General features: G+C 43.5%; 1 protein-coding gene across 1 annotated transcript in view; it reads left to right on the forward strand.

Moving 5' to 3' along the window:
• The first annotated feature begins 1,041 nt into the window (after window positions 1-1,041).
• tubgcp3 (tubulin, gamma complex associated protein 3) overlaps window positions 1,042-19,556 on the forward strand; it is a 29,074-nt gene continuing 10,559 nt past the window's right edge. The window contains exons 1-13 of the mRNA XM_056301342.1: window positions 1,042-1,223; window positions 2,340-2,447; window positions 4,983-5,050; window positions 5,173-5,250; window positions 5,700-5,953; window positions 8,966-9,144; window positions 9,666-9,778; window positions 11,813-11,938; window positions 12,120-12,188; window positions 13,838-13,970; window positions 14,473-14,639; window positions 15,908-16,018; window positions 18,047-18,155. Coding sequence (XP_056157317.1) covers window positions 1,148-1,223; window positions 2,340-2,447; window positions 4,983-5,050; window positions 5,173-5,250; window positions 5,700-5,953; window positions 8,966-9,144; window positions 9,666-9,778; window positions 11,813-11,938; window positions 12,120-12,188; window positions 13,838-13,970; window positions 14,473-14,639; window positions 15,908-16,018; window positions 18,047-18,155 — 1,591 coding nt within the window. The 5' untranslated portion in view covers window positions 1,042-1,147. The remainder of the gene's footprint in view (window positions 1,224-2,339; window positions 2,448-4,982; window positions 5,051-5,172; window positions 5,251-5,699; window positions 5,954-8,965; window positions 9,145-9,665; window positions 9,779-11,812; window positions 11,939-12,119; window positions 12,189-13,837; window positions 13,971-14,472; window positions 14,640-15,907; window positions 16,019-18,046; window positions 18,156-19,556) is intronic.

The raw sequence follows: 19,556 nt of genomic DNA on the forward strand, positions 1-19,556 counted from the left end.
CCTTCTTCTGAGACTGTGTTTCTGAAACAAGATCTACACTACTATAAAGTCTCTCGCTCTCTCTCTCTCCCTCCCTCTCCCTCACTCACTCACTCACTCACACACACACGCACACACACACACGCACGCACACACACACACACCTACCCTTCCTGCGCTCGTAATCCTCTTGCTCTCGCCGTGGGGGAAAGGAGATTTTCTGTCATTTTACGTCACGGGGATCCAGGTGGAGGGAAGATGAGAGCGACTGCGCACTCTAGCGTTGTCTGGAAAATCATCGCAAGTCTAATGATGAATATCCATCCATGCCATTATCCAAACCGCCTGTCCTTACTCAGGGTCGCGGGGGTGCAGGAGCCTAACCCAGCGGTCACTGGGCGGCAGGCCGCCAGACCATCACAGCCCCCCCCCACACACACACACACACTTAGGGACAATTTAGTACGGCCGAGTCACCTGACCTACATGTCTTTGGGCTGTGGGAGGAAACCGGAGCCCCCGGAGGAAACCTGCGCAGACGCGGGGAGAACATGCAAACTCCACGCTGAGGAGTATACTGAATAGATAATGGCGTTGTTGTTCCATGTTTGCAGTCCCCCCCCCCCCGTTCTCTCTCTCTCTCTCTCAGTGTCTGTGTGTACGACACGGGTGCTTCACTGGAGATTGTGGACGAAATGGCAACCTAAGAGGTTACTCGGGCAAAAAGTCACTTCTTGCCACCACATATAAATTATCATGATGCAGATGTAATGGCACATTTGGTATTCTATATAGTCTATTACTTGTGATGCGTTGCATTATTTCTGTGTAATAACGCTCACGATTTATTATTTTAAAATACATGTTCATTTGTTGTGGCAAAAAAAAGAAGAAAGAAGAAAAGTTGTATTTGTATAAAAAAAAATAATCGTCAACCGTAATTGTGCGAGGTCGGAACTGTTTTTCGCGGCGTTGTGTTTTTAGGGGGACAATGTTTTCATTCATTTGTCCTTTCTGGTGTTCCGCGCTAGCAACGCCGCCGCTGGAGACGCTTTTCGGCGGGTCCGGTTAAAATGGCGTTGTCGACAGCGAGGGAGCGCAGCTAACACCAACCGTGGTATTTATTCCGTTGATCTCGAACGAAATATCAACCGCCGCCGCCGCCGCAATGGCTGCCCTGGACCAGAAATCACCCAACGTGCTTCTCCAGAGCCTGTGCTGCAGAATCACGGGGAAAAGCGAAGGTAACCACGGAGGGGTGGGGGTGGGGGGATATGATCTACGGTTGGTCGAGCCAGCCGGCCGACATCCGTCCATGTCGGTACGGGTCAGCGTGTAGCTGGCGGCCGGAGAGGTTAGCTTAGCTCAGCTGGCGCCGTGCTGTCCAGCGCGTCCATGAATAACCTCGTTTTATCTCGTACCCAGCTGCCACCACGTAACCCTCTCGAACGACACGTAAGCCTGCTAAAACGTTAGCTTTTAAAGTAGACCCGCGTTTGAGGCGAAGGCGGCAGCGCTTTCACCCCGGTTTCTTGGCCGTCTTCAGGGGAGCTGTGGTCGGTCCTGCTCACCGGCTGCAGGCCCCATCCTGGAGGAGTGCGTCGCTTGCTTGTGAGGTTGTGTAGGAAGAAAGCCAGAGCAATCCGGTGCTTCATTTTAAGTGAGAGTGCAAATACTAACCCAAACATTTCATTTTTCAATATCCGTTGAGCCGCTGAGGGAGAGAGATTGGTGGATGGCCAAGTTGATTCTTTATGCTCTTGTTTAAAGAAATGTGTCGCCACAATCTGTACGTTAAACTACAAGAGTACCTCCATATACATTTGCATTATTTGTTTTCATTTACTTATGGCTGCACAGATGATCTTACGTATAACATTCGTGCGTGCATGTCATGTAAGGGCCATGAATTATCTGATGGACACCGAGCTAATGTAAAGGGGCATTTTCTCTTGAGATTACAACGGTATTCATCCATCAATCTTCTTTAACATGCTACTATCATTTTTATCAGATTTTGTCTCATTTATTACTTCACACCCTTGTAGTTTACTGACAAGTGCCCCCCCCCCCAATTAACTCTGTTTTGCAAAGTTATGCAATGATGTACCGTTAATTTCCTAAGGTAGTTCATTGGTTATAGCCACATAATCCAAGTCAGGGTTGTAGGGGGGGCGGAGAGTTTTCCAGCAGCCAATACTATATAGAGTGAGAGGCTCCCACTTCTGACAAAATTAAAACGGGCTGGAAGAAGCAAAACCATGACTAAAATATACTGTAATTGCACAATTTGTGGTTATTATTGTCTCAAACCCACCTTTGTCTTTGGTCGTAAGTCCTTTTTGATCATCTGTCTTCAGCTGAAGTTGCCCACCAGTTCCAGTATGCAGTGCGAGTCATTGGAAGTAACTACGCCCCCACTATTGAACGTGATGAGTTCCTTGTGTCGGAGAAGATCAAGAAAGAATGTGAGTTTAATTTGAAGCAACACTATCCCCAACTGAAACAAATTCAGAATATTTTGATAGGAAGCAACAGTGTTTTTTACACGGAATCACACATCTTTAAATCCACATGTAAACACTGTTTTCGGCCCATTTTAAGGGGAATCCACTCCTCGTCTAGACAGTTATTTAGGCTTACTGGGTAGGGAAACTGCTGCACAGGCATTTTTAACCTCCATCATAATGCTGTATGAACAGGTAGCAGGCCAGTTGCAATAAGTTAACCTTCAGTTTGCCCAGAACTGGGTTTCGACCAGAATCATTGTATTATGTTATGCCACAGAAAAGGCTCTGTCTTATCCAAAATACCTTCTTATAAAGAATCGATGTCAAATATTGAGATTGGGATCATATGTGTTCCATAATGTTAATGTAGAAGTATCTTTATACAAGCATGCTATGGTTCATGACATGGTGCTAAACAAATTTAACTACCATTAACTATCTTTTGGTTAGTTCTTCCTCAACACATGTACATTTAGAACATTCATCATAGTTTATTTATGTGCCTTATACATAATGCTTATACTTAATGCTTTATACATTAAATATACTTTTGTAAATCTGAGTAGACCAGAAACACCAAGTCTAAATGAGATGTTAGTGCATCACAACATTTAAGCAAAAACCTGCTAGGGCAATGGCAAATTCTCTGGGCGGCCTTACTAAATATGGGCAATACTTTGGGAACACTGATATAGTAAAGTGAGTCAAATCTTATATTTCACCTGAGTATTCTGTCTGTGTGGGTGATAACTCTGCATCTTTGTCTCTCAAAGAGTAAAGTCTGTTACATCTCAGTAGTCTTCAGCTGTTTATCATGTCAACAGATAGTTTTCATATGTCCGCTCTGCCACTAAGTATCGAGAGCCCTTCTTTTTCTTATACTGTTGCCTCTGTAGGAAGTGTCGTCGTCTCGCCAGCTAAACCTTACTGCACTGCAACAACAAATCCCAACAGACTATCAAAGTAGTCAAAGTACAGCCATTAGTGGTATTGACTCAAGCTTGGATGTAGAAGACAGAACTGAAAAAGTCAGTATTTGTCTTTATTTAGTCTAAGACGAGACCCTGACTTACAGGAACTTGGTTAATGACATTTTAGCAAAGCTAAAGGGGGAGTTGCATGATCACGGTTAAAAAAACCCCAATCCTGTTTACTCAATGCTGCGATCAATATAATTCCCTAGAATTGCTGGGGTTTTTTATGTTTGTGGCTGGCAAGATGCTAGGATGCTGCGTCAGTCCCAGTCGTCACACCCTCCTGATAACGGATTTTATAATGCTTGAGCCCGTATGATCATATCCTCATATTAATTCAAAAGTGTTCATTGTAATCCATGTATTATCCACAAGGACAGATGATGGACCGTTCTTTGCTACTCAAATTAGGGATGGACGGTATTGGATTTTTGCCGATATGCCGATATTTTCCAACTCATTTTTGGCCGATGCCGATATATGCACATATTTTTCCACCTAATTTCAAAGAACATCACGTTTCTCCTGTAGTAGACTAAACTGAAGCTGTTACACTGACCACGAAAGCTGCGGGCATCACACTGCTGATCTCTATTTTTACACGGCTGGTCTATTTTTTTTTTCTATGTAGCCCTCCAACAGACGAGTACAATCTGTTTAAACGTGATTAAAATAAATACGTCATTGTACCAGAGGCAATGCAATGTAACCTTGTGGGGTTTTTTTTTAATTGCACATTAAAATGCTAAATCAATTAAATCAAATGTGTATTTATGATCATGTAGTGAAAATGATCTAGTTAGTTAATTTAGTAAAAGTTAAAGCATTTGCCTCTTAACTTACCCATTTTCCAAAGTATCCTACTTAAAATCTCTGAAAACTCCTCAGAAAACATGGGCTGGCGCGGAACAGATCCCGTTGGTATAGCAGGTTAAAAATAAAAAAAAATTCCACCTACGTGATGTGCTGTGTCCGTGCCTGGGCATGCCGCTTGCACATAATTAAAGCGTCGTCATATCGGCATTTTGGGCCGATGCCAATATTTCATTTTAAAGCCTTTATCGACCGATACCGATGACATGCCGATGTCATTGTTTAACCCTGACTCAAACCTCTTTTTTGTGTTTAGATTGAGGGAAAAGATGCGGTAATGCGGTCTAAACCAGTGTGAGCATTTGCTGACATGTCACTCAGTCTCCGTTGACTCTTATGTGATGTGATGTTGACGTGCTAGGCTTGTACTCTCACAGTTGACTAGATGTTTCAGCTGACTGAGATGAAAGAACTGAGTGCAGCTTTTTCCCCCACTGTCACAAATGTAGTAGTGAAATGTGCATAATTTTCCCACCTTTTTAACATTTGGGTTTACAAAAACTTTGCATTGTAGCTTTTGCACATGTGCAAAAAGAGGCTGGAAGGCTTGCTGTAGGAGACCTTGAGAAAATGTTCAGAATTGTCTTGTCAACATCCAAGCCCTGTCAAGAACAGGAATAATGGTTTTACCCTGTTGCTGTTCCAGTGCTCAAACAGAGAAGAGAGGGAGATGCCGCTCTGTTCTCAGAGCTCCATAGAAAGCTTCAGACTCAGGTTGGTATCATTTCTGCCTTCATTAATTCGGTCTAACAATCCAGACTGGATTGAATTGTCTCTTTGAAAAAATCCTTAAAGGAAGAGGGTAAAATTGATGTTAATCCTTTTTGTTTTGACAGGGGGTTTTAAAGCATCGCTGGTCTGTCCTATATTTGCTCCTCAGCCTCTGCGAAGACCCCCGCAAACCATCCAGCAGGGTGGGATGAACACATACAAACAAACTCATTTAATTACTCAGTCTAGGCTCTTTCATTCAATCTACATTTGCATGCCCTGTTACTGTGTGAACAGTCTTACCATATTCATACTCAGCAGGCTTCATTCTGCAAAAACAGGGTTTGGTTGTCTTCACATTCAGCACACAGTATTATGGTGATACGTCCATTAATTAAAGAATAAAAACAGGGATTTCTAAAAAACAGCACAGGTAGAAAATAAATGTGGAAATAACAAAGAGGAAACTGCCAAGCTAGGGGCAATCAAGGGGCTAGTTTGTTCAGATTTATGGAAATAATCAGATTGGGAGAAAGCTAATGCTTTAGTTTTGCTGCAGTTTAGTATCATTAAAGTTTAAAGAATGTGACATTGCTTTGACTGCCTTTTCATACAAGCTTTTCCTCCTGACTCTGCTCTCCATCATTCCCAGGTGGGCAACTATGGGGCGCTGTTTGCCCAAGCGCTCCCAAGGGATGCTCACTCCACTCCATTCTACTGTGCCCGGCCTCAGAGCCTGGCCCTCAGCTACGGGGAGAGGACAGGGGCCTCCGGTGGCACCACAGTGGTTGCTGGGGCCCCTGGAGCTGGGGGCCTCTCGGGTACTTTGGGGACAAGTGGCATCTCTAGTTTAGGAGTGTATTCACTCAACGGACCGACGCCAACGCCACAGTCACTACTGTCCGGGTAAGTAGATGCACGTAGGCCTACACCTGCACAGAGACACACACGCAGGTTAATGCTTCAGAGGTGTTACAGCCACAACAAATACACATTTGGCTCAGCCTTGTGACCAGCAACATATAAAGAGGGAACACCACAGAGCGTTGCAATTAAACAGGGAAATGAATTTATTTACAAAAAGAAATAATACATTACCAAAACCGTGGGAGACTGGAGGCCCAGCCAAACAGAACAAAAGGGTGGGGAATCCTGGGCCAACCAAACATTGGGCCGTCAGACCCAGAACCCCCTAAAGTACCAAAAACAGTGAATAACTAAACTAACAAAATACAGCCACTAAAACTGGACTTCCAGACCTCCAGCCTCAGAAGGAAATAAACACAAAATAAAGGGAAAAGAAACTAAAGTAGTTAGGGGTGGGAATCTTTCAGAATCTCATGATTCGATTTCGATTCTTGGGGTCACGATTCGATTCAAAATTGATTTTTTTATTTTTATTATTATTATTATTATTATTCAAAGGGATACCCGATTCAAAATCGGTTCTCGATTTGGTACATAGGGGTGCTAATTTCAGGATCTACTCCAGTCCGCTGTGCGCTAAGAAAGGCGGTGTGGCGAATGATGCATGAAAGCAGACTAAAGTGTGTATAAGATTATGTAGTTTTTATATGTGAAAAAGTTATATCAATTGATTGCAATAATGTGAACACAAAAAGGCAAACCTAACCTTTCTCAGTAAAAAACCGACGCGATGGTATGACGTACTTTGGCTCAGTTGTCTGGATCATAAATCTAAAGCCTTCGTTGTTGACTATGCTGTAGGGGTGCAGGTCTTTGGAAATGAAACAGGCGATAGAGCTAGTTATTTGCCCGTTCAGAATTGGCTGGAAGTTTGGTAAAGTGGTGCAGTGTGCGTTGGTTGTTTGTTTATGTTGCAAGAGGTCATTGCTGCACTTTTTTCACCTCTGGGTGATGGTGTATGATGTGAGACCTAACATTTGTAGTGTTCCTGAAATACTTAACTTGCAAATCTTGCATATTGAATGAGTCATGTCGAGCTCCTTCTTTCCCGGGAGATTGTAAAATCCAAAATGCGCCCAAACGCTTGCTCGTGATGGGACTGGCTGAATTTGTTGCCACTCCATTTTTGGAAAGGCTACCAAGAGCCAACGTTAGCAGTGACTGACTAGACACTGTCATGTTTTCCTGAAGCTGGAACAAGTGCGTGGCAAGTCAACACTGCCAGCAGCGAGGAGGCTACTTAAGACTGGAAAAACAAGTTTTTAAAAATGGATTTTTGGGATCTGTGAATCTATTCAGAATCATAGAAGATAGGAATCGCGATTCATACATGAATTGACCCCCCCCCCTAAAAAAACTAGCTACTTTGTTTGAGGAGCGCCACCAACTCCCTCTCTTGCAGCCTCTGTTATAAGCGGCAGGGCCGCCCACTAATACCACCAGATCAGGAACACCTGAGTGAGAAGGGAGGGGAGCGAGGGAAGAACACAACAAAGGGCAGCGGGTAACAAGAGTGTAGGATGAGTGCACTAGCTGTGAAAGCATAAAACAGTATTTTTATGGATCAGCCATTTCAACTAACTGTCTATTACATTAGTGGATTCTTTCATCGTAACTAAACCCACCTCTTTGTTCCTGATTTACTCCTTTTGGCCACACTAAGGCAGTCTCGCCTGAAAAGCTCTTGGAAGAGAAGGGTTATGTATTTGACACTTACTTCTAGGCAAAGACAGCTTCAGTTAACACAAGGAAAGGAGCCTGTCCCTCAGCAGTGTTTGGTATAAATCTGTTTATGATGCTATTAGTTTAGGAGGAGCATTTTATTTCATTTATCAAGATAGGTAATGCAAAAGTCCTCCACTTTTTTCTTTTTTTTTCATAATTTATTTCTGATTTTTCCCTTTTCTCCTAATTTAGTGGCCAATCAATCCCTATTTTAGTTCAAACACACACCCCCCGTACTGCATGTGTTTGCCAACTGCATCTCTCCGGCAGGCAGTCTCGAAGGGGACGCCTCACCACTTTCGTGACAAGGCGAATCCAGGCCGAACCACTGCTTTTTCAGACACACACAGACGCATTCATGTGACAAACACTAGCCGACTCTGCCCCCCTCCCAAAGACGGTGTTGCTGCTTCATCGAATCCGGCCATAGTCGGATCTGACGAGACTGGGGCGCGAACCCCGGTCCCCAGTGGGCAACTGCATTGACATAAACCAATACTTAGACCGCTACACCACCACGGACCCAAAAAGTCCTCCACTTAATAATGTCCACTGAGTTGTCTCAATGCTCATTTTGGATGGGAGTAGACTTTTTCATTAATCTGAGGATATAGAGTTTTTATGGCACTAAATAATGGTTAAAAATACCTCCAGAATCCACTATTGGGGCTTTAATTAGACATAGGTGTTCATTTCCAAGTAGACACACAATTTGTTTTGGTCATGTCATTTGTTTTTTTCTTAAACTAAGCCTTATTGCTGTTGAGTGCATCATCTTAGACTGTTAAGGAAATTTGGATGGTGTCATTGGAGGGATATTTACTATCTATCTATATATATCTATATATATATATATATCTATATATATATATAGTGTCAATTAGAACTCAGCAAAATGTTTGAAAAGGTTTTATGGCTGATGACACTGCATCCTGAAGGGAAACCGTAATTGTCAAGTTATTAATTGGTTTAATTTGCTCATTAATGTGCTCATTACTAATTAACAACAATTTATCAGAGTTGGTGTAACTGTCCACTCATAGGATGGTTTTTGCTGGTTCCAAATTACAATTTAACCTCAGGTCAGGTACAAAGGTGTTTCTAAAGTTTGAAAATAGGGGCTCAATGAGAAAGCTTAACAACACATTCTAATGGTGTAAGGCGGTAATACAGATCATTAAAAGTATATATTTGTGTGTGTGTGTGTGTGTGCGCGCGCGTGCGTGTGTGCGCGCGCGTGCGTGTGTGCGTGCGTGTGTGTCCTAGACAACCTCCCCAGTCAGCAGCGGGTGGTGCTCAGTCATTGGGATCTCGTTTGGCCTGGGCTCTTCCTATAAGCTCCTCTCCCTCCTCTGCCCTTGCCCCACCAACTTCACGGCCTCCAGTTGGACCTCCCACTCTCTCCAACAGGGCCCTCCGCCCACGCAGAGATGGAGACCCTAATTGTGAGTCCTCGTTTGGTCTATATGAGTTGGCGCGTTGTCGTGGATAGTTGACAGTGAAGCACAGCTTAGGTGTTTTAGGCTTCATTACTTAATTTATTCTTATTTTCCCTTGTTTTCTCAGCGAGTTACGTAAAAATAGCGTCTGCCGAAACGCCTTCAAGAACACAAATACACCACTTCCTGTTTCATTTTTGTCCAAAACTGGAAAATCTGCAAGCAATCTTTATCAGAATTACAAAGAAAGTGGTCATTAAAAAATACATCAATTGTGTGCTTAGTATTAAAAGTTCATGCTGATGCTTGCCAAGAAAAAGTATGAAAGTTAAGAATGACTAGAGCTGTTTTCCACCGTTGTCCTGTGCTCTTCATGTCTTTGGTCAACCAATTAAAGATAATAACTTGTCTGCTGACAGTTCCCCATGGCTCCATTAAACGTACAGCTGTGGACCTCCACCAGAACACCATGCTAAGTCCTTTCATCCTCTTTGTCACTTTTATTTCCTCGTCCTTTGTGTGTCCAGCGGAGGTGAGTGAGGCGGCGCTGGTGCGCGACATCCTCTATGTGTTCCAGGGCATCGATGGCAAGTTCATCAAGATGAGTGCCCAGGACAACTGCTACAAAATAGACAGCAAGGTACTCTACAATGAAGTCTAGTCAAGCAAATCAACAAGCCCAGGTTTTGAAGTTCTGGCAAATAGAAAGTCTTGAGTAGAGACAACATACTAGCTTGCAGATTTAATGTCTGGTCCACTGTTATTAAGTCATTCCTTGTTAAACTTGCATGTATAAATTAACACTTGCCATATGAGTTGACCATTGCAGGCTGGAATAGAAATGCTTAAGTCCAAATGAAACTGAAACTCTCTAGGTTTATCAAAACAACCATAAGTCAGTGTGTTTTTTTTATTTAGAAATATAATGTTATTTATACTGTCCTCTTGTTCAGGGGTAAGACTTCAAAAGTAGTCTCTCCACTGTTGGCCTCGTTTTTTCACAAGAGTAATACCACTGGTGTTCCTCTAAAACCTTACTCCCGAGTATCCACCCTTTTAAAAGTTATAAAGAGACTATCACTTTACCAGCCTCGCAAGTACACAGCTGGGTGTCTGTAATGCCAAACTATAGTAACAGAATTCCATATTTTTACTTAGAAATAGCTGTCGTCGAATGTCACAGCTCCCCCGTGACCAATTTGCAGTTACCATTTCATTCCCCCCATCTATGAGGTAGTAGTTTGATATGGTGAGACTTCAAAACTACTGCCGCTGCCATTATCGCAAGATGCAAGTTTTGTAATCAGACCTCCTGTTGAGAAGAAAACGGCGTTAAAATTCACCAGCCACTTTTCCTATTACTGGCCTGTCTGATAAATTCCTGCTGAAGCTGGTAAAAATCACTTCTTTCACAGCATGTTGAGATGCTTATTGAACTGTTCGCTATTTTTGTTAATTTATTTTAATTTCAGAGGCTTTGCGTTTCATGTCACACAGCTTTTCTTTTGGAGCACTGCCCCTTCTCTCTTTCTCTGTCACACACACATACTGATACAAGCGCACATCCAGAGCGAAGCTGATATCAAACCTGCCGTCGCTGATCTGGTACTAAGAGCTTCGGAAAGATTCAACAGATCAATAAGATGCTTTTTGGCTCCCTGCCATATTGACCAAACATTTCTATTTTCTTCTCTCTCTCTCTCTCTTCGCTCTGTCTTTGTCCCTCAGCCTTTTGTGTCTCTGCTGTCAATCGCTCTTTTTTATTGCCTGCCAACCCCACCGTCTCCTCCTGGTAGTGATATGTTGGGCTGAGCTCCATTAGTTCTATTCGGCAACCTTTCCTCGTGTTCTCTCAGCAGTGTTAAATGTAGGCTTACGATCAAAGTACCGCGACAAGGCTGTTAGACAAGATATCACTCGTGCCAAGGATCCTTTCAGATCAAGAATACCTAGATATTTTGAACTTTGAGTCTTTGGCTACTTAACCACTCTGTAAGTCACGCTGGATAAGTATGTCAGCTAAATCAACGAAACTTTAATGCATCTGTTTAATGCATTGTCATTACTGAGTAGATTACAAATGTTGTGTGCAATAAATCTAAGGGAAGATAATATAAAGATTAATCCGACATGTAGTTCTTCTCTTTGTATGGCTGCGGTGGGACAGTGGCTCTCCAAGTCTAATCCATTACAGATAAATTCGACCTGTTCACATTGTAATCACCCACCATCTTCCACAGTAGTGGGTGGTTGATGGGGTTTATAATTTTGACCTTTTTAAAAGGGCAAATAATGCAGTTAACCGCCTGCAAAAATGCTGTGGTGGGAGGAATCGGTTCTGCCAGTTTTGTCAAAATCTTGCTTCTTTTTTTTTTGTTATCTGAGATGATACGGTACTGCGTAGAAGAACAAAATTTTAATGTTTCTCAGTCATCAATTTCACAATTTCATTAGGGCAGAAAGGGCCAACTGGTGCACTGTAATCACTTTAAATTCAGTGGATTCGTAATGCTATGTGTGTGCAAGTGAAGGAATTATTAATGTTTTGAGATTCACTTTAACACCCAACTCCTGTTAAGTCTATCGGAATATTTTCCCAACTTCTCACCTGTTGTCACCTGCCTCATTCCACTTTTGCTGTATGTCAAGTTGTAATGTGCACTGTCTCCCCTAGGTGGTTTTGTTCAAGCCTCTGAGGGACATCAGCAGCAGGTTAGCTGAGCTGGGCTGGCTCCACAACAAAGTTAGGAAGTACACCGATGCCCGAAGTCTAGACCGAGCGTTTGGATTGGTCGGACAGGTGTGTGTGGGTGTATTGCTTTCACTCGCAGCAAGACAGACTGCCTTATTTGGTGTATTTATCATGAGAATGTGCACAAGTACTTATTAATCATCCTCCATGTTCACATCTCTCTCTCTCTCTCTCTCTCTCTCTCTCTCTCTCTCTCTCTCTCTCTCTCTCTCTCTCTCTCTCTCACCAGAGTTTCTGTGCCTCTCTCCATCAAGAGCTCAAAGAATACTACAGGCTCCTCTCTGTGCTCCACTCCCAGGTAACTCAAGTTGGAACACAGAATTAATGACAAATAAAGAAAAGAAAAGATGGATGCCTTACAACTGGGATTCCCAAAGTGTGGTTCACACACTGCTTAGGGTGCTCGAGCTGCCTCTAGGGGGTGCGTGAAAGGAAAAATGTAATGGTGGTGTAAGGGTACATTCACACATGCGTGAAATTAACATTGGCGAATATTCGCCTCCTGTTCACTTCTGTTCTATGTGAGCGAAGGAGCGAATAAAACATTTGCTTCCAGTAGCGAAGGAAATTTGCTTTGGGGTTCAACTTAGGTGAACTTTGACTAGTGAATCCACAGCCTCAACCAATAGCAAGGAAGTGTGTGTGGTTGACCCCACTTGGTGTCACATCCTGCTCTGCCCACATTCAGCATGACGATACGAATTTCGCCTCGGCAGGCGATGGTAATGCACCTGCACTCGCGCATGTGACTGTAGCCTAATTGTTCTTTATGTGGTGGAGCATGTGTAACTTTATAGCAGTTTGATTCAAATTACTGGTATTCTAATTTCTGTACCCGCTCTGTTATGTGTGGTTAATTGTAATTTAAACGATGCAATTTTTTCTTTAATGCGGCTGAAAATATGACAGCATTTGTCCCTACCTTCTCTCATGATGGGCCTATCTGGCTCTGAACCTGTGCGTGTGTCCTCACCCTTACTGAAACGTTGTTGCAGTGTAGTTTCAGTTTCATTCATATGTGAGTGCATTGTTGTGATCTCATGAATATTTTGTTATGTGTGTTGTGATTATTTGTGCATAATTAAACTTGATGCCTTTAATGCGGCAATAAATAGGCTATGTTGGGTTTTTTTGTTTTTTGTTTTTTTGAAGGTGTGGGGAATTGGGGGAGTGCGTCAGCCCGGTTGGAATGTAGAAGGGGATATGTTGCCGAAAAAGTTTGGGAACTGCTGCCTTACAGGAATAATGCAGATATTAATTTATGTGACCAGGTGGTTTAACACATCTGTTTAAATGAGACTAATCAACTCAAGGTTACCCTGCATTTTGATTTCAACAAACATCACATAGATGTGGTTCAAATCCCCGTGTTACCTCCGGCTTGGTCAGGTGTCCCTACAGACACAATTGGCCGTGTCTGCAGGTGGGAAGCCTGATGTGGGTATGTGTCCAGGTTGCTGCACTAGCGCCTCCTCTGGTCAGTTGGGGTGCCCGTTCGGGGGGGGTAGCATGATCCTCCCACGCGCTATGTCCCCCTGGCGAAACGCCTCACTGTCAGGTGAAAAGAAGCAGCTGGTGACTCCACGTGTATCAGAGGAGGCATGTGGAGTGGGGTAATTGGCCGGATACAATTGGGGAGAAAAGGGGGAGGGGGGTCCAAAAACAAAACGAAAAAAATCACGTTGGTGAGCAGTCACATAAAATCACCTAAACAGCGATATGATCTTTTTCTGTTTTCACAAAATAGTTGGATCAACAGTGTTGAGTAAATATTACAGATGTCGCCTTGTGCCACATCTCACCAGAAAATCCACCCACCTTGACCAGGCCACATTAAATTACAGATTGTGTAGCATTACTTCTTTGCTTGTGTGTGGTTGTATATGCCTTTTCACATTTTCTGTGTGGGTGCGTCTGTGTGTATGCTCTTGTGTGCGTGCATTGTAGCTGCAGGTGGAGGATGACCAGGGTGTGAACTTGGGAGTAGAAAGCAGCCTCACCCTCAGAAGACTGCTGGTGTGGACATATGACCCCAAAATCCGACTCAAAACGCTGGCCGCGCTCGTCGACTTCTGCCAAGGTAGGCCAGGTCTGGCTGTGTGCTTTGTGTCTGTGTGTGGGTGATGGAGTGCGTTTGGTTGGGCATGGGATGCATTGTGTTTGCGACTAGAAAAACATGTTTGCTCACGTGTTTCTCTGTTTGTGAGGCTGCTGTGTTTGTTTTTAGCTGTTCATCAGAAAAGAGGATTGACATATCAATAAAATTGTTATGGTGTATCAATTTTTCTTTATTAGCTTAAATTCTGTGTGTGCGTGTGCGAGACTACAACTGTATTTGTGCCCACTTGTTTCCATATGTGACCCATCTGTTTGAGAGCCCATTGGAAAAAAAATGTATTGATAACATTTTAATGGGAATATTATTTGTTTGAATTCTTTGTTTGTTTGTCTTTTTGTTTTGTGTGGGTGCGCGTATGTGTATTTGTACATCTTTGTCTCTGCATTTTGCTTTTGTGCACATTTGTGTACCAATCTACATCTCTAAATATGTGTGGAACTGCTTTGTGTGTGCGTGTGTCCAGGTCGGAAGGGGGGTGAGCTAGCGTCAGCGGTACACGCATACGGTAAAACAGGAGACCCCCAGATGAGAGCGCTGGTCCAGCACATCCTCAGTCTGGTGTCACACCCCATCCTTAACTTCCTGTATAGATGGATCTATGACGGAGAGCTGGAGGACACCTACCATGAGGTACATGCACACACAGGAAACGGGGGCTGAAGAGGTGACACTGGCTGCAGGTGAAAGAACAGATCATTGCAAAGTTTGGGTTGGGGTCTTTCAAATTGGTTCACTGTTGGTTGTCCATCAAAGCAGCAATGCCGATTTGACTGTAATACCACAGGTTAATTTTCCGCCCCTACTTTTTCAAATCACTGACCATATAATTAAATTACAAGCCTTCCACTTTTCCATTCCCATTTTGAATGTGTCAGAGGAAACTCAAGGTCAAACAAGGGTTTTCAATTTGGACCTTTTTTTTTTTTTTTACTAGAAAGTCGGTCCACTAACCGGAGTCATTCATTTGGTCTTCTATACTGAGTGAGGGAGAAAAGGACAAAGAGAGAAGGACAGAGAGAGGCAGCCTCTCAGATAAGGAGTGATGAGAGCAGGATAATGGAAAGTCATATGATATATGTTTCTTCACCTCTTCTCCTTGCTCTCCCTGCCTTTCTCGTGCGCTCACTCTCATATTATTAACACCCATTATTTTCAAAATTGTGTCATTGTCAATGTTCCCAGAGTTAACTGCGCAGTCTCTATAAAGTGCTGAGTAGAGAGAGAGCGAGAAAGAGAATAATGTATATCATAGTTATAGTTAGCACACGGCAAAGCACCAAGGAGAAAACAGACACGTGCAGACAGTAAGACACTATTTGTTCAAATGATTAAATGCCTATTCCTCAACACAAACACAACCAAGGCAAGAAGATCGTTGGCCGTAGCTCAGCTCAAACTCCGACATAGATTTTTAGCACTTTTTTTTTCTTTTAATAATGAACGAATGGGGAAGTGGGATGTAGAAATAGAACCATAGTCTTGCTGCCCCATTAGACTCGGTTTTACCATGATTTAGTTTACAGATTCTGAAACGCTGAAGATGGACTGGCCTTCACGGTGCCCATTAGAGATCCCAGAGTGAACCTGCTGCCCATTGGAGTCAATAGACAATCTAATAGCATGTGACGGGTGATGTCACTTGTTCAGTGACTCAGCTTACAGCTGTTAAAAGCCGCTGCTAGTAACATGGCTTGCATCGACTGTTTAAAACTGAGCTCAACAGGAAGTCCAGCTGTTGATACACTTATTTCAGCAGAGATGCTGTTGTAAGTTTGTTGTGTTTAAAAGTCGTAATAATCAAATTGGAGAGTGAGGGGGCGGTGGAGACTCATGAACAGAGCAGGAAACCAAAGTTTGTTACAACTTTCTGTATTGAATTGTGTGTGTGCGTGGTACAGTTCTTCGTTGCATCGGACCCCAACGTTAAGACGGACCGTCTGTGGCATGACAAGTACTCCCTCAGGAAGTCCATGATCCCCTCATTCATCATCATGGACCAGGCCCGCAAGGTACACCAAACACAACCACACACGTCTAGCCAAGATAGGAAAGGTGGAGGTGGTTGGTTGGGATCAGGCTGTCTCTCTGATCAGTGAGGGAGGTAGAATTCATGCTTGATTTGTGTGCGTGATGTGCACAAGCAGTAGGGATTACACACTCAAAGCAAAGTTGGCAGATTTATCACAGGAAGTACGTATATTATCACAATTGCATAAGAACATAGAGATTTTATCCAGGACTAATGTCTGTCATTGAAATGACACCATATATTCCAGTTTTTCACCCCAACATTTATTTAAGTGTGCATTTCCTCTTTAGAATATTTCTGGTCAATGGTTGTCCCTGTGCTTCCATAGTACCTTTTTATTTGAGGTGCTCTAACTACCGATTGACATTGACAGTGCAAACGATGACACTATCTTGGTAGTGGTACGTTGACACTGCTTTCCCAACTCCTCTAAAACACTCATCAAGTCTGTTCTGAAAAGTTAGCTTCAGCCCAATGTGTTTCAGATAGACAAAAAAATCTACACCCTCAAAATCATGATGTTCATAGAAAACTTTGTTTCCAGACTGTAAACTTTAAGCAAAAAGCCACTTCATGTTATTATTGTGCGGGTTACAATGAAATTTGTTCTCTGCATGTAACCCATCCTGTTGTATAGGAGCAGTGGGCAGCCTCAGAGCCCGGGGACCAACTCCAGTTCTTCTTTCCATTGCCTTGGGGGTTTTGGAGGGATTTTTGTATTGTGCATATGCTGTGCAGGCATCGTCATGTATCGAAACACCTGGGTCATGTTGGCCTTAATGCACAATGACACCCCATAAATACAACTTGTCTTAACTGTGTTAGTGCTGTGGCTAATAGCACTATTCATTTCATTACTCCCGCTAAAGATGTTGCATCGAGACAGTTATTTTGTGGTAACAGTAGCACTCCTAAATTAAATAATAGGGTTGTCACGAGACTCCAAATCCGTGATTCGATTTGACTTTTGATTTTAAGGTCACAATTAAATTTTCGATTTAAGCTTTTGTTTTCAGCACTGACAGCTATGCCATTGTTAGACCATCGAGTCTTGATTTTGTAAAGATCAACAGATCGTTGGTTTTATGCCCTGACAACTGTCTTACATTTTCAAATTGTTCTTTAAAAAGATAGGCTACATGGTATCAAGTGTGGTATTACTGCTGTGTAGTGAATGTACTACACAAAGGCCATATGGTCAAATTTAGATAATTGAAATGCAATATCCATCCATTATCCAAACCGCTTATCCTGCTCTCAGGGTCACGGGGATGCTGGAGCCTGTCCCAGCAGTCACTGGGCAGCAGGTGGGGAGGCGCCCTGGACAGGCCGCCACACATCTAGGGACAATTTAGTACGGCCAATTCACCTGATTACCTGGGACGACCCCCAAGATTGGACTACCCGGGGCTTGAACCCAGGACCTTCTTGCTGTGAGCCGACTGCGCTAACCACTGCGCCACCCTGAAGCCCTTAAATGCAATAATGATAACTTATTTCACCAGTCAACTGGGAACAAAGTAGTTTTTCTGTTAACGACATGTTCATTGTTGACATAACTCACGGGGAAGGCGAAATGTTGCCACACCGGTGACTTCAGGGAAGCGGGAGGATTTTCCAGTTCTGTCATTTCTCCGTCATCTCTGACTCTGGCAGTGGCCATGGTGTCTCAAAAAGTGCCGCTGCAGGCTATCGGTAAGCAACGCTGTGTCGTCTTTGAAGTGTTCCCCCCCCTTCTGGACATGCACCGGATGCACGCAAGAAGGTGGAGGTGGAGAAAGAAAATACAGGGAGACTCGCCGAGCCTACTTTTGATTTTGACCTTTGAAATCAAAAGCTCATTTCAATTGATTTTTGATTTAGAATTGAAATCATGACACCCTTATTAAATACCCTGGTTGCATTTCATCCTGTTTATATTCAGGTCGGCCTTTAGAGTCCTGATGCAATGTGCTCACATTGTGCTCACATGTGCCCTGTCTTCTCTCTCCTCCTCTCCCCTTCTCAGGTTCTGCTGATTGGTAAATCCATCAACTTCCTCCATCAGGTGTGTCATGACAGGACGCCCCCAGGCAAAATCACTCCAGCCTGCAAGTTTTCAGACACCCCCAAAGATGGTAGGTCTTAACGCTCTCACACCAAGTACTCACGTGCTTATTTAATTACTTGTGTGTCTTTTGTCGTCTGTTAAAATTGCTCCCCCTCTGTCTCTCTGCTGTTGCAAAACACCTCTTTACAGTCGCCGATAATGACTTGCGCTGTCTGCCTGCATGTTATCAGATCTGGCTCGGTGTGTGCTGTTCTCTGTTTTTATCATTGTAATGTGCAGGTGCAGAGCAGGCTTTGGTTTGTGCACCCCGGGTGCCAGTTCCTTTTCTGTATTTATTCATTTTTCCCAGTTCAAGAATTCCCTCTATTCATTTATGTCAGTACTGGATAATACTGGTTATTATTATTATAATGGCCCATTGGCAATGCTAATGTAGGGTTGGATTCGAAAGTGGGAAGATAAAACTTTTCATGATTCTCCCAAGGGGAATCATTAGCATTTCATCAGACCCAAACTAATGTATAAGTGTTGTTCTCACAACACCACGCTTCACAAACATGCACTGCAATGAAAAATGAGGATTATTTAGCCTTGTTAATCAGATACAACTCGTGACATGATCATGAAGAACTTATATCAACCCGCCAGATTTGTTTAGCTTGCAAAGCTAAACAATCGTGTGTGTGTGTGTGTGTGTGTGTGTTTGTGTGTGTGTGTATGCACACATACACACATAATATCCATCTATCCATTATCTAAACCGCTTATCCTGCTCAGGGTCGCGGGGATGCTGGAGCCTATCCCAGCAGTCATTAGGCAGCAGGCGGGGAGACACTCTGGACAGGCCGCCAGGCCATCACAGGGCCACGCCATATTTAACCTCAAAGAATTTTGATGTAATATTATTATAGCATTATAATATAATAACCTTGTATATGTTATTAGATTATTATTCCAGATCATATGACCATCTTTTTTTGGGGGGGGGGGATTTTCCCCCTTTTTCTTCCAATTGTACTGGGTCACTTACCCTCCTCTTCTGAGCGGTCCCCGGTCGCTGCTCCACGCCCTCTGCCGATCTGGGGAGGGTTGCAGACTACCACATGCCTCCTCTGATACATGTGGAGTCGCTAGCGGCTTCTTTTCATCTGACAGTGAGGAGTTTTGCCAGGCGGATGTAGCACGTGGGAGGATCACGCTATTCTTCCCAGTTCCCCCTCCCTCCTGAAAAGGCTCCCCGACCGACCAGAGGAGGCGCTAGTGCAGCGAGCAGGACACATACCCACATCCGGCTTTCCACCCGCAGACATGGCCAAATGTGTCTGTAGGGATGCCCGACCAAGCCGGAGGTAACACGGGGATTTGAACCAGTGATCCCCATGTTGGTAGGCAACAGAATAGACCACCACGCTACCCGGATGCCCCATATGACCATCATTTACTATATCCATATATGCCAAGAAAAGTT

The sequence above is a fragment of the Lampris incognitus genome, chromosome 21 (assembly GCF_029633865.1).
Source record: "Lampris incognitus isolate fLamInc1 chromosome 21, fLamInc1.hap2, whole genome shotgun sequence".
Lineage (NCBI taxonomy): Eukaryota > Metazoa > Chordata > Actinopteri > Lampriformes > Lampridae > Lampris > Lampris incognitus.